The 26,166-nt window shown below is 46.7% G+C and overlaps 1 protein-coding gene across 1 annotated transcript in view; it reads right to left on the reverse strand.

The window, feature by feature from the left end:
* The window catches only part of TBX4 (T-box transcription factor 4), a 99,482-nt gene that overhangs the window by 62,584 nt on the left and 10,732 nt on the right, over positions 1 to 26,166 (reverse strand). The window contains exons 2-3 of the mRNA XM_056865248.1: positions 15,635 to 15,793; positions 12,128 to 12,222 (exon numbers count right to left, since the gene is read on the reverse strand). Coding sequence (XP_056721226.1) covers positions 12,128 to 12,222; positions 15,635 to 15,790 — 251 coding nt within the window. The 5' untranslated portion in view covers positions 15,791 to 15,793. The remainder of the gene's footprint in view (positions 1 to 12,127; positions 12,223 to 15,634; positions 15,794 to 26,166) is intronic.

Raw genomic sequence — 26,166 nt, forward strand, 5'->3', positions numbered from 1 at the left:
TATTGATGACAGAAAGTAGTTTAAGCATTTGGGCATGTTAAACATCAAGTTTTGTTTCATTCAAAAAAATTTATGTTCTCCACTAATTTCACTATACACACAAAAAGCAACCAAAAACATAAACAGGGCCGATGTGATGGGCGTCAGACGTAGGGTTGCCAACTTCCAGGTACTAGCTGGAGATCTCCTGCTATTACAACTGATCTCCAGCCGAATGAGATCAGTTCACCTGGAGAAAATGGCCGCTTTGGCAATTGGACTCTATGGCATTGAAGTCCCTCCCCTCCACAAACCCCGCCCTCCTCAGGCTCCGCCCCAAGAACCTCCCGCCGGTGGCAGCCCTAGTCAGGTGGCAAACTCTGAGTCTGTCACATTGACTAGCCCTTTATAGTTACTGCTTCACAGCACACTGCAGAAGCTAAATAATTTCTACTTGATACTTAACCCACATGTAGTTCTTGGCAGCAAAAATTCACAGTTTTGAGATCTTGTCACATTTATTTAATTTATTTTTCTTTCCAGTCTCTACCCGGAGCACTAGGAGATGTTGCGCAGAGCACCAAGTGCTCCCTCGAGCACAGTTTGGGAACAGAGGACAGGGCCGAATGGGTTCCACCCCAGTCACCAAGTTTCAGGGTAGTCCTCTCAGCTCTGGACTTGATGCCGCTCTTTCTGGGACCGTCTTTTCCTGCCACAATCAGATCAAATCTGGCAGCCCTGCCCTGGAAATCTCCACTGGTGGCCAAGCACAAAGAAAATCAGAGGGAGGGAACCAGAGGGCCAGGGTTAAAATAGCTAAGCAATGATGTGTGGCTGACTTATTTGCTCCGCTAATGAAGTGATCCCTCCCTGGTTCAGTTTGTCCCAGGCACATTTTGGATGGCTTTTAAATGAACTGCTAGAGGAGAAACCACGTAGGAGGGGGGTTCTCCTTTATTTATCGGCTTTTATTTCTCGCAGAAGTCCCAATTCCTGGCGGAGTTCGGCTGTTATTGAAGCAAAGCCAGGAACTGTCCACTGTCCACCCAGAGATGGAGCAGATTTTAATCATCGTGCTCTGCTGGGAAGGAACACGTTGGGTCTTTTCTCTAGTTTTTTTTTTAAAATTCAGCCACGCCAGTTTACCAGCAAATAAAATACCAGTCGTGCCAGTGCCGGGCAGCAGAATCCAAGGCCACCAAGAAGAAGACGAAAAAGAAGAGTTGGTTTTTATATGCCGACTTTCTCTACCTTTTAAGGAGAATCAAACTGGCTTACAATCTCCTTCCCTTCCCCTCCTCGCAACAGACACCTGAGGTAGGTGAGGCTGAGAGAGCTCTAAGAGAATGGTGATTAGCCCAAGAGCTGCTTTACCTGTTCGTTTTGTTACTGTAAATGCCAATAAAGGTTCTGTTTTCTGATTAGCCCAAGATCACCTAGCTGGCTTCATGTGGGGAAACCAACCCAGTTTAGAGTCCGCCGCTCATGAGGAGGAGTGGGAAATCGAACCCAGTTCTCCAGATTAGAGTCCACAGCTCTTAACCACTACACTACTCTGGCTCTTCTTAGAGAGTTCTGAGAGAACTGTGACTAGCCCAAGGTCACCCAGCTGGCTTCATGTGGAGGAGTGGGGAATCAAACCCGGTTCTCCAGATTAGAATCCACCACTCTTAACCACTACACCACGCTGACTCTCAAGAAACATGCTTGGATTGGCAGGAAGAGCTTGACGGGATAGACCGCAGATATGGAAACCAAGCGAGGGCAACATTTCAGACATGTGAAGAGCCTCCCAATGAATGTGGTACACAGAAGGATGCAGAGATCCATCTCAATGCCTGACCTCTTGCGAATCTGAGAAGCCCCTTCCTTCCTTCCTTCCTTCCTTCCTTCCTTCCTTCCTTCCTTCCTTCCTTCCTTCCTTCCTTCCTTCCTTCCTTCCTTCCTTCCTTCCTTCCTTCCCTTTCTTATTTGTTTATTTGATTCATTTATACCCTGCTTTTCTCCCCAATGGGGACCCAAAGTGGCTTACATCATTCTCCTCTGTTTTATCCTCACAACAGCCCTGTGAAGTAGGTTAGGCTGAGAGTATGTGACTGGCCCAAGGTCACCCAACAAGCTTCCATGGCAGAGTGGGGATTTGAATCTGGAATCTCCCAGATCCTAGTCCAACGTTCTAACCACTGCACAACACTATCTGGGCAGCGGGGTACACTGAGAAGGTATGTCTAAGCTTGAGAGACAGAGTCTGAAAAATCTGAAGAGGACTCTGTTTTATTCCTAGGGCCATTCCAGATGAACAACCATTCCCCCTGAAAGAGGAAATATTCTCAGCACTATATTCGGCCAGATCCAGCACTGGTGGTGCTTATCCCCAAATGCATTTTGGAGGCTGTTGCATTGCTGATGGAACAGTTTTTATCTTGTCTTTTTAAAAACTGAGGCAGTGTTCTGGAAAGGAAGGAAGAAAGCAACCTCTTTTTAAAAATCATGAAATTGCAGTGCATTGCTGGGGGGGGGGTAGGGTTGCCAGGTCCCTCTTTGCCACCGGCGGGAGGTTTTTGGGGCACAGCCTAATGAGAGCGGGGTTTGGGGAGGGACTTCAATGCCATAAAGTCCAATTGCCAAAGCGGCCATTTTCTTTAGGGGAACTGATCTCTATCGGCTGGAGATCAGTTGTAATAGCAGGAGATCTCCAGCTAGTATCTGGAGGTTGGCAACCCTGGGGGATTAGGTGCTCTCAGCTTGTTGCTTTGTTTACTCAGAAGAAGTCCCACTCCTGAAGAAGTACAGGCATAAAGCGGCCTTGTTAGTCAACTTGTGCCTCAGCTGAGAGGGACCAGCTTTTATTCAATGTATTTCTTTTCGAAACGTCTTACCTCTCTAACATCAAACTTAAGAAGTTTTAGGATTTTTTTTTTATCATTAACTTTTTCTTTCACAAAAGCGGCAGAGATTTAGCAGGAGCTGGGGTGGAGTTGTATTGCACATCACCAGTGATGGCATGGACATTGTCCAATAGGTGTCCATGTAGGCTTACCAGGGCTCTTTGCTCCACCGGCGGGAGCTCTTGCTAGAGCGTTTGCGTCACTTCCTGGTAAAACCGAAAGTGACGTGGATGCGTCGCACGGGCGCGTGTGCAAGCGTTGCCCGCTGGCCCTCAGGTAGCCGGCAGGCAGCCCGATGGATTGGCGGGATTTTACCTGCCACCACCAAGCGCTTGGGTACCCTATGTCCATGGCACTTGCATACCACAACTTAAGGGAACACTTCCAAACTTTGCTGCATTCAGCTTCAGAGTTTAGGCTGACAGCTACGAGAAGCAGGGCCTTTTTGGTGATAGTGCCCTAATTGTGGCACTCCCAGCTTAGGAGGGTTTGGTGGGCCCATTTCTCCTCTCAGCCTTTCAAACCATCTCAAGACTGCTTTATTTTGAAGCACATTCGAGGAGGCTGGCTCAGACATGTTGTTGCTGCTGTTTTACTAGTTATTTGATCCCAACTTTTGTTACTGTTAATGTCGGCTGCCTGAATAAAATATTGGCCTTTTTCAAAGAAGAAAGAAAGGAGCACTGGCACTAACTTTGTAAGAAAGCAAATTGCCTTGAAGCATTTCATACCAGACTGAGGTGCTAGACTTTTGTTCCCAAGAACGTTACAACAGCAATATCCCCTTTGTCTATATCAATGAATAATCTGTTTCATAATGCATCATACAGTTGCAAGAAGTCCATACTGGGTGCAGAACTCTACATCCTAAGAATTGCATTTACATTTTTTAATTTTAAAAGGGGAGGTATTTACTTAAAAACTTATTAGCCATCTTTATTCCTTGCAGATGTTAAGGTAGTTAATGCAAAGTTTCTAGCCCTCAGGATAGAAAAAGCAGGCCTGAAATAGTCTGGACAATAGAAATTGCAGAAGCCAGAAGAAGATTGTGCAGGATATGCAACGGGGGTTCCCAACTGCCTGGTTAAGGCAGGCAATCGCTTCTGCTGCCCACCGACTCTCAGCTGGTTGGCGGGCAGAAGCAGGCCGGGGGGAGGGAGGGGGAGCGATCGGCAACCCAACAGGTGAGGTTTTATGATCTTTTCCCACTCAATCCCCTCTCTCCCAATCACGTGCCTATGTTTATTTAAATTGTTTTAAATATACCTATACGTAGGGTTGCCAAGTGCCAGGTGGTGGGAAATCCCCGCCAATCCACCAGCTGAGGGTCGGCGGGCAACGCGTGCAGGCGCACCTGCCACGGCACCATGTCACTTCCGGTTTACACCTGGAAGCGCCACATCGCAATGGGCCGTTTACCACTCAAACTGGGAGTTTGAGTGGTAAAGGCCCCTTCCAGGTGTAAACTGGAAGTGACGTGGTGCCATGGGCCCCTTGCGATGCAGCACTTCCAGGTGTAAACCGGAAGTGACGCAATCATGTTGGCGCGGCTGCGTGCACACGCGATCTTGCCTCACCTCCACCCCAAAAACCTCCTGCCAGAGGAGAGGGGGGACCTGGCAAGCCTATCTATACGTATTTTAACATGTATTCAGGTTTTATCATTCACCACCTTGGGGACCCTACATTGGTGGAAAGGCAGCCTATAAATGTTTTAAATGAAAATATTAATAAAATTACGGGCAGCAGGAACCAGACAGAGAACTCAGCATTTTAAGATGTGCACAAACCGTCACAGCTCACACAATACAGAATCTGCCTTTTGTGACAGAGACTTTAAATTCCCTTGGTAAAAAAAAAAATTTAGCCCCCCCCCCCCCACATTCAACACAGCCTTCTACGAGGCAGTGAATCAAGAGATACCAACTCGGACCTTTTAAAATAACTTTAACGGAAAAAAAGAATCTAGCCTTCAGAAGAATAGGAGAGATCAAAGCGTTTCCCATCCCAAGCCCGTTTTCCCAGGGCATCCCGCTCCTGCCCCATTTTCTCTTATCACCCCCACCACTCCGCCATGACGTTCTATATACAAAGCCAGGGCCCTCTGCTTTGAAGTGGTGGATTAGTTCAGGCCGGATCCTTACTCCAGAATAACAAACAAGGCAGGTTCAGCAGGAGTTCTCTGCACTAGTTCATTTTTCAGACCCCAAAATTCACTTTCACTAAACACAAGCAGCCTTGAACTCATGGCCTTGCGGACAGATCGAAGAGATGTATCTGTTGGCAGCTCTGTGGTCTTTTAAGTGATGAGTTCAGGGGGATAGAGGACTTTTTATATTGAAGAGGGTAGGTATATTGAAGAGGGTAGGTATTTTTATATTGAAGAGGGTAGGTATTTTTATATTGAAGAGGGTAGGTATAAATATCTGGCTCACTCATCTAAGTTTTATTTAAAATGTTCTGACAGACACTAGAAAGACCGTTAACCCTAGTTCTGCACAGAAGATTTAAACAAAGATTTCCCCAAGGCTTTACATTCTCGATTCTCTCCTGCACACTGGCAAAATTCCTTTTCCAAGGAGCCAAAACCATAACAGAGCTAAAATTAGATCACATTTATTCAAAATGTAAATATCGAGAAGGGCCCTGTAAATAATCCGCAGAAGTGGGATCACAGTTTAACGACACCGCTCCGTTTCATAATGCATTTAATTGCCCCTATAAAGACAGGACCAGCGTTATCCTTGATGCAGCGGGATTGTCTCTGTTACAGGCAAGGGGACCGTCTTACGACCGTCTTACGAATTCCCCAGCCATATGGGGTGAGTCTCCCAGCAGACTTCAGTCCACCAACATTGCAGGACACCAGAAAACACTTTCCATGCCCTAGTGCAGGGGTCTGCAAACTGCAGCTCCCGAGCCGCATGCGGCTCTTTGGCCCGTTGAGTGCGGCTCTCCGAAATTGGTTCGGAGCCCCTGCTCTCGCACCCGCTCGCGCCGGCAGCCGGACTACGGAGCCGGCATGCCTGAGAGAGAGAGACAGAGAGCGCGAGAGAGCAGGCAAGCGGGAGTGCTGTCTCTCCCCCCCTCCCCGCCGTGGAGAATGGCCAGGTCCCCCTTGCCCTTGCCCTCAATGGTTGGGAGGCTAAAGCCTCCCCTCCCCTCTAGCCGTGCGATTTCTGGGCGGGCGGCTCGGCGGTTCCTGCCCCCGCCTATCAGCTGTTGGGCGGGGCGGGCTTCCTTTGGTAGACCTGGCCTCCGGCTGAGTCCCATTGGGAGGCCATGTCTTCCCACTGGCTTTCTTGGCGGTAGACCTGGACTCCGAGGAGGGGAAAAAGTCCCCCTTCAGAGGCCAGGTCCACCAATTGGCTTCTATGGGCCTCTGGAGGCCAGGTCTACTGCCAAGAAAGCCAATGGGTAGACCTGGCCTCCCAATGGGACTCAGCTGGAGGCCAGGTCTACCAATAGGCTTTTATGGCGGTAGACCAGGCCTCCAGACAAGGACCAGACGGGGAGGGGTAAATGGCAGGGACTTACAATTTAATTTTTATCAATAAATAAGATCACTATTAAGTATGATATCAAGTTTTATTCAGTGTACCTATAGTTTAATTAAGACTTAAAACTTTAATTAAAGTTTATTAAGTTAATAAACAGTGTACCTACCTATATAGTTTAAGTTTAAGAAATTTGGCTCTCAAAAGAAATCTCAATTGTTGTACTGTTGATATTTGGCTCTTTTGACTAATGAGTTTGCCGACCCCTGCCCTAGTGTGATTTTTATATACCTCTTCTGAGTGGCAGAACGTGTATTCCTGCAACCTCACCACCCTAACCTGAACTAGCAAAGAATTTTACAGGGCAATCCTCCTTACCAGAGTTATGTCCTTTTAAGTCCAGTGATGCTTAGGATGGCATCATAAGTGAATAAGGCAGGAAAATCTAGAGGACAACTAATATTCTGTCATGGGTCCCTCACCTGCAATCTAGGCATAGTTAAGCTGGCCTTCCTTTCAGGGTTGTTCTAAGGGACATCAACATAATGGGAAATGCTTTGGAAATCCTCATTCCACCTTGATGCTCCCTCACCTTCAGTCAGACACTTTCTCTAAGACACCTACTTCACAAGGTAGTTCTAAGGTTAAAAGGAGGAGAACCATATATGAGCCATTTGTAGGAAGGACATGAATAGAATAATAAACACGCAACTAAGGGTATGATCCAGCCAGAGAAAAGCAATTTTAAGCCCTGTTGTTTTCCATGAAAGATATTTAAGCCTATGCTTAATTCTCCCATGAAATCAAGAGGACTTTAAAGTGATTATCTTTGGCTGGATCATTCCCTTTGTCTTTAGTAAGCACTTTCCCAAGGAGTCAAAGTACTTCAGTTAGCACTTTCAAATCAAGCGCATTTAAATCCTCTCCCCTTGAAATTAGCATAACTTAAAAGTGCATAATTTAAAAGTACTGTCACCCATGTTTTTTAAAGTAATTGTACTGAAAATGGGTTCCTCCCCCTGATCTTCCATCATTGGAAAACCAATAAAAATTTAAATAAATTAATATAACAAATTAATAGACTTGAGCTTTACAGCCCTATCTGGAAGGCAATAAGGCATGGCCATTTGGAATCTGCAATGTTTGCTTCGGGTTCCTGTCCTGTATTCAAAGAGTTTCATTCAACATAGCTAACATGATGGGGAGATCACTAGAACACAGTCCAGGGAGGGATGGTGGCTCAGTGGTAGAGCATCTGCTTATTAGGCAGAAGGTCCCAGGTTCAATCTCTGGCATTTCCATTTAAAGGATCTGGCTGGCAGTAGGTGATGTAAAAGACCTCCGCCTGAGTCTCTGGTGAGCTGCTGCCAGTCTGGGTAGACAATACTGACTTTGATAGACCAATAGTTTGATTCAGTATAAAACACCTGTAATCCCAGGAGAGCTCCAGCCACCACCTGGAAGTTGGCAACCTTATTAGCATCTGATATTCAGAAGCAGACTGCCACTGAATATGGAAGCTCCATATCATTACGAAGAACACATAAGAGTAGCCCCACTGGATCAGATTAAAGGGCCTTCTAGGCCAACTTCCCATTCTCAACTGGTCAAAGAACCATCTCTAGAAAGGTGGGGGAATCTGCTGGAAAACAGTCTAGTAAAATAACAATTTAACTTCTAGGGTATTTGCACAAGAACAATAGCTGCAGATACTACTTAGTGCACATTTTGCAAATAATTAAGAGATATTCTGGATGCCAAGATCAAGTCATAATAAAAACCTGGAACCAGAAAAATACACAGATTTATGCACTGCCATGTTCAAAGTCTTGTAGACTTCCACACACCATATTTCACCCATGAAGGAGTCAAACCATTTTACGTAAAGTTCAGGGAACTTGGTGAGCATAAACTTTTTTTTATCTTTTGATGATCCTCTTAATATGAAATAATCTCTCCATTCCCCCACAACAAAAACAGTCAAACATGAGAAAGATAGTGAGCGCATTTTAAAGAAGTTTCCACTTTATAAATCATGTGCTCTTGGCAACAACACCATTCCTGTTTCACCGTTGAGTTTGGGTGGCTTTTTTTCAACATCTCCCTCAGATCAGGCCTCAGAGGGAGTCCAGAGCCTTGTAAGTAAATGCTCACAATAAATTATAGGTAATTTATAGAGCTGGACGTCTTCTGCTGTGTCTTATAGAAGGTGAAGAGTACCATGGTTTCTTTGCAATTGCTCTTTGGCCAATGGCTGCTAGGAAAAGTAATTCAAGGCATCACAAACCTTTTTTTCTATCACACCACAAAACTTAGCAACGAGCCAAGAACTTGCCCATGACGTTTCTTTACCAAGCTCAAAACAAGAAGAGTCACTGTAAAAGATTCATCTACATTAGGGTTGCCAACCTCCAGGTGGTGGCTGGAGATCTCCCGCTATTACAATTGATCTCCAGGTGGTAGAGATCAGTTCCCCTGGAGAAAATAGTCGCTTTGACTCTATGGCACTGAAGTCCCTCCCTTCTCCAAACCCTGCCCTCCTCAGGCTCCACCCCCAAAATCTCCAGGTATTTCCCATCCTGGAGCTGGCAACCCTAATCTACAAAGACATTAAGAGGGAACTTTGGCCTTCATCCCCAAACAAAACTTGGGAAGAATTCCAGAGGAAGCCAAAAAAGAAAATTCCTTAAGTGTATGTGGTGTTTGTGGGTGTCACAGACCCTTCAAAGAAACATGGCTGGGAATTTCGGACGGCTGTGCTCTAACTCCTGTCTCCTGCAGATGTTTCCGAGGATGAGCAGTTTTGAGCAAGAAAATTTCACAAGCTTTCTGGTTCAAAACGAATATCCCCTTTTTGACTGAGAAAAACAAGCCCACGGGAATTCTTCATGTTTGCCCCAGCTTGTTTCCTGTGACTGAATTGCCACCTAAAACCAGGTGCATCTCTCTCTCAACATTATGTGTCTTCAAAACTGCCATTAAAGAATCAAGAAACAGTGATGAATAGGGTTTCCAACCTCCAGGTACTAGCTGGAGATCTCCTGCTATTACAACTGATCTCCAGCCGATAGAGATCAGCTCACCTGGAGAAAATGTCTGCTTTCGCAATTGGTCTTGTTTCCGATGCTCCATTTTCTCATCGGAAACGCGGAGTGCACCGGCTGGGCACATTCACGATCTCGGAATAAGTGGAGCCAGCTACAGCTTTTACCACTTCCTTGAAACAACCTTGAAACACCTTCATATACATCAGCTCCAGTAGCGCTTGTTCCCCTGAGAAATTGACTGTTCTTTACTTGTGTTTTAAGTTATGTAATTAATGTTTTGCATTGCAAAGAGTTATAACAGATGTTATAGGCACTTAGTAAACTATTGTATCATTGACTTCAAACTGAGCCTTCGTGCTTTTTGCCAGTACCTGGAGGTTGGCAACCCCAGGCCCCAGGCACACATTCTAAGCCCACCTGATGCCAGAGGAGAACTTCAACTCTCTGGTGAAGCAAAAAGTCAAGTTGACAACAACTAGGGTTGCCAACCTCCAGGTACTAGCTGGAGATCTCCTGCTATTACAACTGATCCCCAGCCAATAGAGATCAGTCCACGTGGAGAAAATGGCCACTTTGGCAATTGGACTCTATGGCATTGAAGTTCCTTCCCTTCCCAAACCCCGCTCTCCTCAGGCTCCACCCCAAAAACCTCCCACCGATGGTGAAGAGGGACCTGGCAACCCTAACAACAACCAGCCTGTTATTTCACTGGCCTGACCTGTAATGCCACGTTTTGTCTAATAACTAACGCCAGAAAAGCCAGTCAACTCCACATTCTGGCAAGATATGTCCACAACCCACCAGATTCTATCCTAGCTCCACCAGTGTAGCATCGCTAACTCTTAGCCAGACACTGGCTGTTGCCCTTTAGCATGAAAGTTGGTGGGATGTAAATATCACCACATAATCCCCTGGATATGAGGGCTGCTGCCTTGGGTGGTGAACCCCAGGGGTCAAAGGGTGGAAAATTTCATTGCTGGTGCAAGCTTCCTAGGCTCTGGAGTGAGCCTGCCAATGCAGGCCAACCATTGGTTCTCCTTGACCTGGAATGACCTCAAAGACTTCCAGGTCAAGATGGACCTTTGCCCATCTAACAACTAGGTTTGACGAACTCCAGGTAGGGTTCTTCTGGAATTGCAACAGATTTCCAGAGTATGGAAATCAGCTGCCCTGGAGAAAATGACAGTTTTGGAGAGTGGACTCCATAGCATCACATCCCTGATGAGCTCTCTCCATCCCCCAAACTCTACCCTCCCCAAGCTCCACCCCAAAATCTCCAGGAATTTCCTAACCTGAAGTTAGCAGCCCTACCAACGGCCATTCTGCTCTATTGCTAGCAGTCCAAAACTGACACTTTGTGGTCCTTCTACCCACTTGTATTTGGAACACTGCCTGACCAGCGAAGCATACAAGGTTCCCCCCTCTTCCATTTTACCCTCTCAACTACAGCTAGGGTTGCCAGATACCAGGTAATGATGGGCAATTGACCGCCAATTAAGGGGGCTGCTTGCCACCTCTCAACTGGCCGGAGGGTGGAAGCAGCCCAGCTGAAGGGGGGGGGGCGATTAATGTCACTTCTGGGTAGGGTTGCCAACATCCAGTTACTAGCTGGAAATCTCCTGCTATTACAACTGATCTCCAGCCGATAGAGATCAGTTCACCTGGAGAAAATGGCCATTTGGCAGTTGGACTCTGGCATTGAAGTCCCTCCCCTTCCCAAATCTCCAGGTATTTCCCAACCCGGACCTGGCAACCCTACTTCCAAGTTTACCCCAGAAGCAACAGGGATGCTCTAGCTAGGGTTGCCAGCTCCAGGTTGGGAAATACCTGGAGATTTTGGGGGTGGAGTCTGAGGTTTTGAGAGGGGAAGGATCCAATTGCTAAAGTCCAATTGCTAAAGTGGCTATTTTCTCCAGGGGAACTGATTTCTATTGCCTGGAGATAAGCTGTAATAGCAGGATATCTCCAGCCACCACCTGGAGGTTGGCTACCCTAGCCCTAGCACATTCCTCCAACAACTTTATGGAAACCCTAGAGTTTTTGGAGGAATGTGCTAGAGTGTCCCCATTGCTTCCTGGGTAAACCTGGAAGTTATGTTATTGCGCCAATCACCCCCCCCCACCCCGCCTCACCACAGCTGGTGGCGAGGGGGGACCTGGCAAGCCCAACTACAACCCTACAAAGTAGTTTCAGCCGGGAGAGAAAGAGTGGCCTGAGATGAGCTTTGTAGAATAATAGGAGTCTCCCCACTATCTGTATGGGCATTTATTTCAGCTAACTTCACTGTACTTCAGCCAACCAGAGATTTACAAGGTGATGTCCATTATCCAGGACAAGAAGGAGCAACTCTAGAACAACATTTTTAAAATCAGAAGTAGTTACCCTATTTGGGAGCCACAGTTAAAAGTCCAGTTAAAAAGAGTCAATCACTTCTTAATCAAAGAGCAGGATTTTACCTATCCTACAATGACCACGGCGTAAAGCATGAACCAAAGTGTTCCAAGAACTGTTGTACAGAAGAAACACTGCTAAGGGACAGTTTGTAAGAAAAAGGAAGCTATATTTATGATGCAGCAATGACTCCACGGTGAGGTACAATATCTTTGTTTCATCCGCTAATCTCTGTACGTACACAGGATTTCATAAAAGCTTGAAGCTGCAGACATTACCAAAACCCATAGAAAAGGATTGGGAACAAAAGGATTTTTCAACCCACCTTCCGGCTTTCGTGATGATCATCTCCGTGCCGGCTTCGTGGAATTTCTTCCATAGTTCTTTCTCGTGCAGGTACACTTTGATATTCTCAATAGTCTTTGGACAAAAGAATTTTAAATAAATAAATAAATAAAATTAGAAAGACACGCAAGCATGGTTTGAGGAAATACAGCAAAACTCACAGCGGTAAGAGGCTCGAGTGAACTTTCCACTCTGCATTGCCAACAGTAAAGAGAAATCAACAGGTTGCCATTGAATGAAGTCTAAAAAACTTGAATTATCAGACAGTTATTTCCCACCAATAGGAGATTTCCACGCCTTCCCATTTGCTCCCTCTCCACCTCCTGCCTTGGCTCCCTGCCTCTTCCTCGCTGGCTCTCTCCTTCTGTAGCATGGGAGCAGCTCGCCCAATGGCAGCCAAAGGCATTATGCTCCTCCCCCTTCTGTGACATCAGGGCAGTTCAGCCAATCGATACCAAAGGCTTTGCCTCTACCAAAAAAAAAAAAAAAGCATACTACTTTGCAACCTAAACTCCAAAAGTATGTCACGTGTACAATTTTAACAGGAACAGTTTTGCTGAGAGGGTTTCAGATCGTGTTGATCCAGCTTGCCTGTGCAATAAAGTTGGAATGTGTGCATGCTTTCTACATTATATCGTACTGAATGGCAACATTCTTCTCCCACAAGAAAGCCAGGGTTGGCCTCACCACCTGGTAATCCTTGTGCGCACCTACAAGGTGGCCACATTCTGTTCCTCCTACTTGGTATTTTGAAGGGCAGGCCACTGTACATGCAGTGCATTTCCCACACTATCAGGAATGCATAGGGTTGCCAACCTCCAGGTACTAGCTGGAGACCTCCTGCTATTACAACTGATCTCCAGCCGATAGCAATCAGTTCCCCTGGAGAAAATGGCTGATTTGGCAATTGGACTCTATGGCATTTAAGTCCTTCCCCTCCCCAAACCCCACCCTCCTCAGACTCCGCCCCAAAACATCCTGCCAGTGGCGAAGAGGGACCTGACAACCCTAATCACCAACCATAGCCAGCCTGTATCTGGGCTAGCTCAGCAGGAAGACTGGGCAGGAATAGTAAAGTGCTACCTTACTTCAAATGAGACCAAAGGTCTATCTATAGGGTTGCCAACCTCCAGGTTATCTTGTACTTAACTGGGGCGGTAACATGGCTACTTTGCCAACGCGGAAGCTTTGTAATTAACAGCAAGCGTGTAAGTAAGAAATTTGTTGTATTCTCTTGTAGTGTATTGTGACTATGTTCACTTTTTTATGCCGGTGTACTGCATAATGTTATTTTATTTTATAAATATAGTGGCCCCTGAGGAAGGCTGGGTTTAAGCCGAAACAGAAAAAGAACCAGAAGTCTGTTGAAAACTGAATTATACATCACCTTACCTCTTGAATGGTCGTCAAACCTCCTTGAGAGAAGGACGTTTTCCTAGCTATTATTCTAGAATTGCATACGTTGTTGCTAAACATTATTAGTATTATTTTTGGACATTGTCCATGTTTGCAGCAGATACTGGGTGTATCTTTGCTTTGTTTTATGCTTTACAATTATAAAGCTAAGTGTTTTTGCAGTTTTGTGACTGTTTGTATGTTTGCTAATTCTCCTACAGCACGCTAACTTTAGTTTACCAAACCTCCAGGTACTAGCTGGAGATCACCTGCTATTACAACTGATCTCCAGCCGATAGAGATCAGATCACCTGGAGAAAAATGGCCGCTTTGGCAATTGGACTCTATGGCATTGAAGTCCCTCCCCTCCCCAAACCCCGCCCTCCTCAGGCTCCGTCCCAAAAATCTCCCGCCGGTGGCAAAGAGGGACCTGGCAACCCTAACAATATAACAGAATGGCCTACCAGAGTGGGTGTTGAGGGCACCTTCCCTTGCCACATTTAGGACAGCAAGATTCAAGTCCAGTAGCACGTTATATAGACCAGCAAGATTTCCAGGCTATAAGCATTAGTTCCCTTCTAGAAAGCTTATACCCTGGGAATCTTGTTGGTCACTAAGGTGGTGGCTGGAGATCTCCCGCTATTACAACTGATCTCCAGCCGATAGAGATCGTTCTCCTGGAGAAAATGGCCACTTTGGCAATTGGACTATATCAGGGGTGTCGAACAGGCAGCCCACGGGCCGGATGTGCCCCCGGAAGGCTTTTCTCCGGCCCCCCGGAGGCAAGGGAGCTAGTCCCCCTTTCCCCCCCTACCCAGACCATTTCTGGGCTTCCTGGGCCTGGCAACGGCCCCACGCTCCTGCCTAAAGTCTCCCTCCTCTCTTCCCAGGCTTGCACGGGCCGGATTGGGGCCTGTGCGCCTGCCTGAAGCCCCCCCCCCCCCGGGTGTGCAGGGGCCAGGGCACCCTGCAAGCTCAGCCAAGATCCTTCCCCCCTCCCTCTTTTTCTTTCTTTCTTTCTTTCTTTCTTTCTTTCTTTCTTTCTTTCTTTCTTTCTTTCTTTCTTTCTTTCTTTCTTTCTCTTTCTTTCTTTCTTTCTTTTTTCTTTCTTTCTTTCTCTACCTTTCTTTTTCTTCCACCATCCCTCCCTCCCTATCCTTCTGTCTTTCCTTCCTTCCTTCCTTCCCTCCATCCCTCTCTTTCGTTCTGTCTTTCTTTCTCTCCCTCTCCCCCTCTCCTCTATCTGTTTCACTCTTTCTGGCTCTCTCTTTCTCACTCTTTATTTCTTTTTCTCTTCTGTCTCTCTCCCTGTCTTTCTGGACTGGGAGAGAGGTGCAGGCTCACCAGTCAAGGCAGCCAGCCCTCCCCTAGTCCAGATCTGGGCTGGTGAGTCTGCGGTGGGCTTGCCAGCCAAGGCAGCCACCCCCACCCCCACCCACCCCCACGCCACCCCCATCCAGATCTGGGCTGGTGAGCCCACTGCAGGTTCGCCAGCCCCCTGGTTTAAAAATTTTAACGGAATTAATGGCAGGGACTAGAGATACAAACTTCATAGAAGACACTTTCAAAGTCAGTTAATGATATTTTTTACTTAATTTTTTTACTTAAAATACATACTTTACAAAATAACAGTAAGACTGTTAAATAAAAGCAAATACTGTATAAATGTTATACAGTATTTGCTTGTATAAATGTTGTAAACTTGTTTGTGCTTTAAGTAAAAAAACAATATCATTAATTGACTTTGCCTGTGTCTTTTGTAAAGTTTGTATTTCCAGTATCTGGCATTACATATGTTATTTATTTATTCATGCGCACATGGCCCGGCCTGACCAAGTGACATTTATGTTATATCCGGCCCTCCTAACAAATGAGTTTGACACCCCTGGACTATATGACATTGAAAATATCTGCTTTGGCCATTGGACTCTATGACATTGAAGTCCCTCCCCGAACCCCGTCCTCTTCAGGCTCCGCCCTAAAAACTTCCCGCCGGTGGTGAAGAGGGACCTGGCAACCCACCTTGAGCCTGAGTAAATAATGCAGGATATAAATGCTTTTAAATAAATAAATATTGAAATGATGTGCATACCTGTTCTGGATCTGGACCCTGTGGGCTGTTCAGAGGCGTGTTGCTGACTCCCGCTATGCCAAGAACTGGAGAACCCGCTGCTGTTTCCACATGGCCGGGGGCCTGGGGCGCCACAAACCCGTCCTCTGCTTCAGACAAGCTTTTCTCCTGGAGCATTTCCTGAAAGGAGAGGCAGAACGCTTGAGCCCAACTGCTCCCTCCCAGATTGCATAAGTGAATCAATGCCTGGCCAAAGACAAGCAACCCCTGGAACCAGTATGGATCTTGGCTGCCACCCAGAACCTGGGATGTGCACATGCTGATTCTACTGTGGAACAGCAGCTCTGTTCCTGGGCTGTAGTAAGGGCAGCAAAGAGTGCTGTGGAACCCTGAAGACTACCTGCTTCGTTGCTGAAAGAGCTTCTGTAGATCAGGTCCTGCTGAACCTTTGGATGTCTGATGAAGCGTGCTCTCCAGCCCTTGAAAACTTAGCAGTTGTTAGTCTCGAAGGTGCCACAAGTTACTTTGTTAAGTTTACTCCGATTGTAAACATGACCCTTGGATAGGGTTGCCAGCTCCGAGCTGGGAAATACCTGGAGATTTTGGGGGTGGAGCCTAAGGAGGGTGGGGTTTGGGGTGGGGAGGGACTTCAATGCCATACAGTCCAATTGCCAAAGCAGCCAATTTCTCCAGGGGAAGTGATCTCTGTTGCCTGGATATCAATTGTAATAGCGGGAGATCTCCAGCCACCACCTGGAGGTTGGCAACCCTACTCATGTCCAAGAGCTATGATCTGGGCAGCCACCATTCAAATACCATATCTGCCACAGGCACACCAGGCACAGTGCTCTCTTTCAGACTGCCATCTGTAATGGGTGGGGCCAAGGGAGGGGAATTCTTAGGAGCATCTTGGACAGCTGCACGGTATCTCAACTGAGCTTCCATTTCATATCATATCATATCATATCATATCGTTAACCCTTAATAGGCATAGTTCAAAAGACATCTCGTACAGGTTCTCACAATCAACATCAAACCACACCAACCCAAGATGAACAAACCAGGGCCCCTATCAGGCTCAAAACTATACAGAATATATAAAATACAAATAAATATAAAATATATAAAATATACCACATTATTGAAATTAAGCAAAAGGTTAAAATAATCTGCCCATGCAGCCGGACTGTGATATGATACAATAAACAATAATAGTCATAATAATTGACCATTCACTAGATAAACCGCAATCACAACTGCAACTTAAAATATTAGACGGGCTTCATGGATCCCCGTCTCAATAACGTTACCAAAATTTTTGCAACCGAAGCAGTTGTTTCAGGCTTAGCATCAGACAACAGAGCAAATAACATTCGACTTTTATTATTGACTATTTTGATATCAAGCAGATCTAATAGACAGTCATTACGAGGGCCCTCACCCAGGCAACATTCCAATATATCTAGAGCGAATCTGGAGATCCTGAACCACAGGGGCAGAGTCTCTCCTGATACGGAATGTGACTAAATCTACCTAGTAGGACCTTCGATGGAAAGGCATTCATACGAGCTAAGAAAAAAGCCCTTTTTTGGTCTGGATCAACTAAATTATGAAAATAATGAACCATAGAGCTTAGCTGGCTAGAAATGCCAAAAAAAGCAGGTGAACATATATACGCCTTAGTAGGGAAAAGGGTTTGCGGCTCATGATCCAGAAGCCTTTGCTTGATTTCTCGAAAAGCAGATTTTTCATCAGAAAGTAATAAAGAGTCAAAATCAATTCCAATACAAGCCAACTTCTGAAGAATAGCTTGGGACCATTGCGGGCTATAAGGATCACTTTTCAAATAGGTTAGAAGACTGTCAGGTACAGATCTAAAATGGATTTTAATCCAATATTTAAAAGGGGCAATCCAAGACTTGGTATTAATACGGATTTGGCCTAACTCTGCACAAGTAGCTAGGTAGGAAATGCATTTAGGGGCAGCTTCCATTTCCCTTCCTGCTTGCAGGTATTAATATCTGGCCATGGCTGGAGTAGGGTTGACAGGTCCTTCTTTGCCACCGACGGGAGGTTTTTGGGGCGGAGCCTGAGGAGGGTGGGGTTTGGGGAGGGGAGGGACTTCAATGCCATAGAGTCCAATGGCCAAAGCGAATATTTTCTCTAGGGGAACTGATCTCTATCGGCTGGAGATCAGTGCAGAAAAGAGCAACCAAAATGATTAGGGGACTAGAGCAACTGTCCTATGGGGAGCTGTTAAGTCGCTTAGGGCTGTTTAGCTTGGAAAGAAGGCGGCTGAGGGGAGATATGATAGAGGTCTATAAAATTATGCATGGTTTGGAGAGAGTGGACAGAGAGAGGTTTTTCTCCCTCTCCCATAATACTAGAACACGGGGTCATCTGCTAAAGCTGGAGGGTGAGAGATTCAAAACAGATAAAAGGAAGTATTTTTTCACACAACGCATAGTTAAATTGTGGAACTCCCTGCCCCAGGATGTGGTGATGGCTGCCAGCTTGGAGGGCTTTAAGAGGGGAGTGGACATGTTCATGGAGGAGAGGGGTATTTATGGCTGTTAGTTAGAATGGATATTAGTCATGCTGCATACCTATTCTCTCTAGTATCAGAGGAGCAGGCCTCTTATATTGGGTGCGGTGGAGCACAGGCAGGATGGTGCTGCTGCAGTCGTCTTGTTAGTGGCTTCCTAGAGGCACCTGGTTGGGCCACTGTGTGAACAGACTGCTGGACTTGATGGGCCTTGGTCTGATCCAGCAGGGCCTTTCTTATGTTCTTACGTTCCGTTGTAATAGCAGGACCTGGAGGTTGGCAACCCTAGGCCAGAGGCATGAGTATTTTGATGTGAGCTGAAGATCAAGAGCTAAAGGGCCCTTGGCTCATAGCCTGGAGTCCTGAGAGCATCCAGAATCCAAAAATGGAATGGGGGGGGGGTCTAAAAAGTTCCCCAATTTTATCTCCTACCGAAGATTCATAAAAATGTATCTCCAGTGCCTGGCAGACCTATTGTATCAGACTGTGGCTCTATCCTGGAACCACTGGAACTATATACCTGGATGAATTTTTAAAAACATTTATTCCTAAAATTCCTACTCATTTGAAAGACACCGTGGTCTTTTTAAGACATGCAAATAAGATCCGGGATCCACCCAGGATATGGTGGTGGAAAGTGCCGTCAAGTCACAGCTGACTGATGCCGTTGCGGTAGGGTTTTCATGGGAAGTAACGTCCAGAGGTGATTTGCCATTTCCTGCCTCTGCGCAGCAACCCTGGACTTCCTTGGTGGTCTCCTGTCCAAATACTGACCAGGGCCAACTCTGCTCAGCTTCTGAGATCTGATGAGTTTGGGCTAGCCAAGGCCATTTAGATCAGGGGTTCTAGGATATAGTCTGCTGTGATTTATTGTAGTCTTTATTGTACTTCTTTTTGTAGTTTATTGTATTCTGTTGTTTTTGTTTGTTTATTTAAATTGCATTTTGTAGTCCACTCTGGGTAGCCACTGGGGAGAAAAACTAGGTAAGAAATGCCTCAGTAAGTCAACAACACTTCTCGACCTTACAGGACTATTGCAAGAGTTATTCTGATACAATATGAGAAGAATTTTGAGCAATAACACCCTGTACAAAAGCTGGGCAGTATTATTATTAATTGATGCGGCATCACTAATAAAGGAAATCCTTATGTTCAAATCACCTCACATATGTCCGCAAAGTAAAGACACAGGAGCAAGTGCCTCCTCCCCCATGTCAGAAACCCCCACCTGAATACATAATCCACATTTGCTTATCTTCAGAAAATCATATACAAAATGGTCCCAGGTCGATGTGCCTATGGGGAAAGGTTGAAGGAGCTGGGTATGTTTAGCCTGAAAAGGAGAAAACTGAGAGGTGATATGATAACCATCCTCAAGTACTTGAAGGGCTGTCATATAGAGGAGGGTGCCGAGTTGTTTTCTGTTGCCCTAGAAGGTTGGAGCAGAACCAACGGGTTGAAATTAAATCAAAAGAGTTTCCATCTAGACATTAGGAAGAATTTTCTAACAGTTAGAGCGGTTCCTCAGTGAAACAGGCTTCCTCGCGAGGTGGTGACCTCTCCTTCCCTGGAGGTTTTTAAGCAGAGGCTAGATGGCCGTCTGTCAGCAATGCTGATTCTATCACCTTAAGCAGATGATGAGAGGGAGGGCATCTTGGCCATCTTATGAGCATGGAGTAGGGGGTCACTGGGGGTGCGGGGGGGGTAGTTTGGAATTTCCTGCATTGTGCAGGGGGTTGGACTAGATGACCCTGGTGGTACCTTCCAACTCTATGATTCTATGAAATCCCTGGGGCAGGTTACATGGTGTATAACAATGTAATCAAATAGCATGAGAGATCTAATAAGCAATACAATAGATTTGGATCACAACAATTAGAAACAGTGCAATAAAAGAATTAGACAATATTCCAAGCAATGCAGAAAATTGAATTACAAAAGTAGAAAACAACGCCATAAGACCAGGATAATACATACAGCAAATAGATTGTATATGATGACAATTCCAATTCTAAACTGAACAGGCTAGGTTTTCTACCATTGCCCTCCATCTAGAAAACAAGGGCACCATTTCTACCTCTTCATATTGTAGGAACAATCCCTGTGTCTTCAGCTGCAGGGAGAAAATCCAGCTGAAGGAGTCACCATGGCCTCTCATCTGGGATGACCAAAACAATAAGAACATAAGAAAGGCCCTGCTGTATCGGACCAAGATCCACCAGGTCCAGCAGTCTGTTCACACAGTGGCCAACAAGGTACCTCTAGGAAGCCCCCAAACAAGACGGCTGCAGCACCATTATCCTGCCTATGTTCCAGAGCACCTAATATAATGGGCAAGCTCCTCTGATCCTGGAGAGAACAGGTATGCATCATGACTAGTATCCATTTTGACTAGTAGCCATGAATAGCCCACTCCTCCATGAACATGTCCACTCCCCTCTTAAAGCCTTCCAAGTTGGCAGCCATCACCACATCCTGGGGCAGGGAGTTCCACAATTTAACTATGCATTGTGTGAAGAAATACTTTCTTTTATCTGTTTTGAATCTCTCACCCTCCATCTTCAGCAGATGACCCTGCATTCTGGTATTATGAGAGAGGGAGAAAAGTTTCTCCCTGTCCACTCTCTCCATACCATGCATAATTTTATAGACCTCTATCATGTCTCCCCTTAACCGCCTTCTTTCCAAGCTAAACAGCCCTAAACCACAGAACTGGCTGCAATTCAGCCAGGGCCCTACTCTCTAGAGTATTTTAGAATCCTAGCTAATCCGCTCCTACTTCTGAGTTCAGTACAATTTTAATAAACAATAAAGCAAGGTATCTGAAGAAGTGATCTGTGACTCACAAAAGCTCATACCCTGCCAGAAATGTTGTTAGTCTCGAAGGTGCTACTGGACGTGTGCTCTTTTCTACTGCTAGTGACAGACTAACACGGCTACCCATCGTAAAGCAAGGAAAGAAAGGGGAAATAACAGCCAATGGAGCATTGGGGGGGGGGGTTTGACCATCATAGTTTGAGGGAAATATTCCTCCCCACCACCACCATCCCAGCCACTCTTCCTTCAACCTGAAAAATCAAAATAGGTGAACAATCAGAGCAGACGAAGCAGGTGAAGGCGCCTTGGCTTTTTTCCCAAAGGCACTCTCCCTTGGAGAGCCATGGTGGGCAACCCCCGTCCCGTACAACGTGCAGTGCAAGAACAGGCTGGGGGGTGCCAGAGCTTGGCGGTGGGCCCTCCTGGGGCCCCAGCAGGTACCTGGCTCTGCTGCCACCCGCAACACTGGGCGTGCATGCTGAAGAGCATTAATTTTGCTTGCGATGCTGAATCTCGGATGGCTCATTCCCTTGCCAGAGCAACAGCTCAATGCTGCAGGCAGGAACCAACTTGCATGTGTGAATCTCTTCTCCCCAATCTGGCCAGCCATGCTGGCTGAGTTCAGAGTCGCCCACCTCATAACCCAAGGCCAAGGGAAGCTGACTGTGGGATTCCACTGACTGGTGGGAAAGTATGAACTGCACCTGGAGGGAGGATCGCCCCTTCCCAGGGCATTCCACCACCTGGCAATCGAAGATAGCTTCTTCATGGGATTTAAAAAGGTAAAGGTGGCTAGGTTACTAGAAGATAGAAAACACTGGGTAAATACTGACCCATGGGTGATGTCACATCCCGACATTTACTAGGTAGACTATGTTTTACAGGGTGGTTTGCCATTGCCTTCTCCCATCGTCTACACTTTACCCCCAGCAAGCTGGGTCATTTTACCGACCTCGGAAAAATGGAAGACTGAGTCAACCTTGAGCTGGCTACCCAAAACCAACTTTCATCGGGATCGAACTCAGGTCATGAGCAGAGCTTGGACTGCAGTACTGCAGCTTAACACTCTGCGCCACGGGGACCTGCTTTCATAGTAACGCAAGAGCTGCTTTCCTGGATCAGACCCAGGGGTGGCTCTAGGTCTTCTGTCCTGTCAAGTAAGGTACACCCATCCCCTTCTTGACCTGGCTGGTAGTGGTATTGTCGCCTGGTGGTGAATCAGCACCCTCTTCACTAGGCCACCCCATGCAGTCACTCGGGTGATTTGGCCAAAGAATCAGCCCCGATCACTCCAAGGGTTCAGTCCATCTAGTCCCCTTCTGTTCTCAGCAGCTGCCAATCTGGCGCCCTGCTGAGAGACTCCAAAGCAGAGCATGAAGCACGGAGGGTCTACTGAGATGTCCAAACTATAAGAATAATAATAGTAGCAGCATGCCATAAAGTCATTATTGACTCATGGTGACCCCAAGACCATGGACTTTTCAAGGCAACAGATGACTAGAGGTGGTTTGCCATTGCCTTCCTCAGCGTTGCTAACCTAGTCTTCATTGGTGGTCTCCCATCCAAGTACAAACCAGGACAAACCCTGCTTAATTTCCCAAGAGGGTTAGTCAGGGCTATTCAGGCTGCTATGTCCCAACCACACAAGTGCAATGTGCCATTTGTAACTTGTGGCCGGGCTCCTCAGAGGCTAAACCATCACAGACTTGGAAAGAAGTTTTAATAGGACTTTCACTGAACACAGAAGATAAATTTCAGTTAAAAACTGAGGGGGAGGGCTGGTTTGTGAAGCCAGTGGGGATGATGAGTGGCAAATGCCACCATACCAGGCAAGGGCGTATCATGCACAGCAGTTGGGTGGGCAGCCACAGCCTCAGACCTGGCTGCCCGCAGTCCCCCTCTGTCCGCCACCCAGGCAACTGACCCCCCTCACCCCCTTAGATCCGTCCCTGGCTATGTAAAAGGTAAAGGTCCCCTGTGCAAGCACCGGGTCATTCCTGACCCATGGGGTGACGTCACATCCCGACGTTTACTAGGCAGTCTTTGTTTACGGGGTGGTTTGCCAGTGCCTTCCCCAGTCATCTTCCCTTTACCCCCAGCAAGCTGGGTACTCATTTGACCGACCTCAGAAGGATGGAAGGCTGAGTCAACCTTGAGCCGGCTACCTGAAACCAACTTGGGATCGAACTCAGGTCATGAGCAGAGCTTGGACTGCAGTACTACAGCTTACCACTCTGCACCACGGGGATCCTCCCTGGCCATGTAGAAAGACATTATTCACCTACCTTCACATTTCCCTTCTTCCATAATTCCATATACACTCCCCCACCACCACCCTTGGTTTCTTTTCCCCTTTTTTGCCATCAAGTTGCAGCCGATTTATAGCTACCCCGGAGGGTTTTCAAGGCAAGAGAAATTCAGAGGGGGTTGGCCACTACCTGATTCTGTGTAGTGACCCTGGAGTTCTTCGTAGTGACCCTGGAGTCCCATCCAAGTACTATATAAATAAATAACCAGGGACTATCCTGCTTAGCTTTTGAGATCTGACAAGATTGGGCCACCCTAGGCTATTGTACCCAAAATTTGTTTTGATTCATAGGCAACAGGGAACTCCCTAGGCCTCTCTTGCCCCTCCCCTCATACATTTAATCCCATGGAACAGAAGTGGCAGCCACAGGCCCACCAAGGAGCCATCTGACCACTGTGGTTACTGTGCATCTTCCCAAAATTACCTCACGATCTTCGACCAACACCCTTCGGGGTGTTCAGACAAATCACTGGGGATCCAAAGACTATTGCTTCCCTTCAAAAAGTCACTTCTGCTATCTAAAATCCATTTTAAAAAAGTAAAGATAGACCCCTGTGCAAGCACCAGGTCATTACTGACCCATGGGGTGACGTCACATCACAATGTTTACTAGGCAGGCTTTGTTTTATGGGGTGGTTTGCCATTCCCTTCCTACACTTTACCTTAGCTAGCTGGGTACTCATTTCACTGACTTCAGAAGGATGGAGTCAACCTTGAGCCAGCTACCTGAAACTGACTTCCGTCGGGATTGAACGCAGTTTGTAAGCAGAGCTTCGACTGCAGTACTGCAACTAACCACTAGCATAATTTTTGCTATCAACTTGTTTTACAAAGTTACACTAGCAACATTCAGGAGCCTTTTGCATTTTTCTATCTCAGTGCCTGTTGAGAGCCTACAAATTGCCTGAGAGCCTACAAGCAGCCCCGAGCAGCGTGCTTCAATGTGGATATTTGTATATCAGGACTGGTGATCAGGGGGTGGGAAAGCAGGGGGGCTTGAATGGTTGCCCAACCACAGATCCAAACACTACCATTTCACTTTATTTATGGAAGTTATCCCTTAAGGCAGGGCTGGTTCCAGATCTTTCGTCCCCTCAAACAAGGTACACCTTATCAATTGGGGAGGGGCTGTGGCTCAGTGGTAGAGCATCTTGTTGGCATGCAGAAGGTCCCAGATTTAATCCCAGGCATCTCCAGTTAAAGGGACTAGGCAAGTAGGGGATGTGAAAGACCTCTGCCTGCCTGAGATGCTGGAGCTCCGCTGATGGTCTGAGTAGACAATACTGACTTTGATGGGCTGACGGTCTGATTCAGTATAAGGCAGCTTCATGTCTTCATGTATTCAATTCCTGATCCTGTGCCCCCACCAGCCAGGTACCAGACCTGGGCAGTGCAAGCCCAGGAGTTAATGCTGGCCACCCCCATGCCCCTGACTGGTGGTGAGCCAAGCCGCTGCAGTCCACCAGCCCTCTCCTCCTTGTGCCCCCTAGCAGTTTCTTAGGAGCCTAGGCCCCGTAACCAGCCCTGCTTTAAGAGTCCGGTGGCTCCTCTAGCAAAACCGTGGCAAAATCTGCTTGGCATGCAGAAGGTCCCAAGTTCAATCCCTGGCATCTCCAGTTAAAGGGACTAGACAAGTAGGTGCTATGAAAGACCTCTGCCTGAGACCCTGGAGAGCTGCTGCCAGTCTGAGTAGACAATACTGACTTTGATGGACCGAGGGTCTGATTCAGTAGAAGGCAGCTTCATGTGTTCATGTGTTCAAAACCAGTGGCTAGCTCACCCTCGTCCCTATTTTTGTTCTGATATTTTACTAGGATTGGCAACTGACCAGGCAAGAGCCAATCTGATCTGCTCCTGTGCCTACCTCAGCATTTTGGGAGCAATATGTGACACTTTTGGGGTAGTGGCGGTGGCAGCGAGCCTATCTGCAGCACATGCTACCCTTAAAAGTCCAAGAGGCAGTAATCTGACCAAGTCTAAGGACAAATTCAATTTTCAGTAGATGCGCCTGTCTCCTCCTCATTCGGAAGAGAGACAATGGTGGTCCCCATCCAACTGAAGTTGGCCACAACTGTAACCCTCTGGGAGTAGATTCCATGGAACTCAGCGGGGATTACTTCCAAACACATGTAGGATTTACTTGGAAATCTTATGGAAAGCAATTAGCCTTAAATCCATCTGTCAGATAGCGTGGGACTTGAATCCAAAGCAGCAGCAGGAGGAGGAAGAAGAAGAAGAAGAAGTGGTTTTTATATGTCGACTTTCTCTACCACTTAAGGAAGGATCAAACCAGCTTACAATCACTTTCCCCTCCCCACAACATACACCCTGTGAAATGGGTGAGGCCGAGAGAGCTCTAAGAGAACTGTGACTAGCCCAAGGTCACCCAGCTGGCTTCATGTGGAGGAGTGGGGAAACCAACCCAGTTCACCAGATTAGACTCTGCCGCTCATGTGGAGGAGTGGGGCATCAAACCTGGTTCTCCAGATTAGAGCCCACTGCTCCAAACCACTGCTCTTAACCACTACACCATGCAAGCCCCATTCAACTCAGACCGAGACACAATTGTGAAGCACCTCGTGCCTCCTGATTCCCAAGGGGTACCTCCATAGTTCTCTGCTTCGAGGGATATTTTCAAAGTCATCTCTCTGCCCACCAGACACTGAACTGGATTCCAGGCCTGGCAACCTAATAAACGACTCAGAAAGTATCTCTCCTCGGAATGAGTTTTATTCCTCTGGGTTGGGGGAATAACAGAACATAGAGAGCATTCAGATAGGCTGGCCGTGAGTTAAACATAGTAGGGCCCGTATTCAAGTTAGGCGCTGCAGAGGAGAGGAAGGAACGAGGCCAGTTTCTCAACCACAGCATGCCAAAGATCTT

This window comes from Euleptes europaea, chromosome 19 (genome assembly GCF_029931775.1).
Source record: "Euleptes europaea isolate rEulEur1 chromosome 19, rEulEur1.hap1, whole genome shotgun sequence".
Taxonomy (NCBI): Eukaryota; Metazoa; Chordata; class Lepidosauria; order Squamata; family Sphaerodactylidae; genus Euleptes; species Euleptes europaea.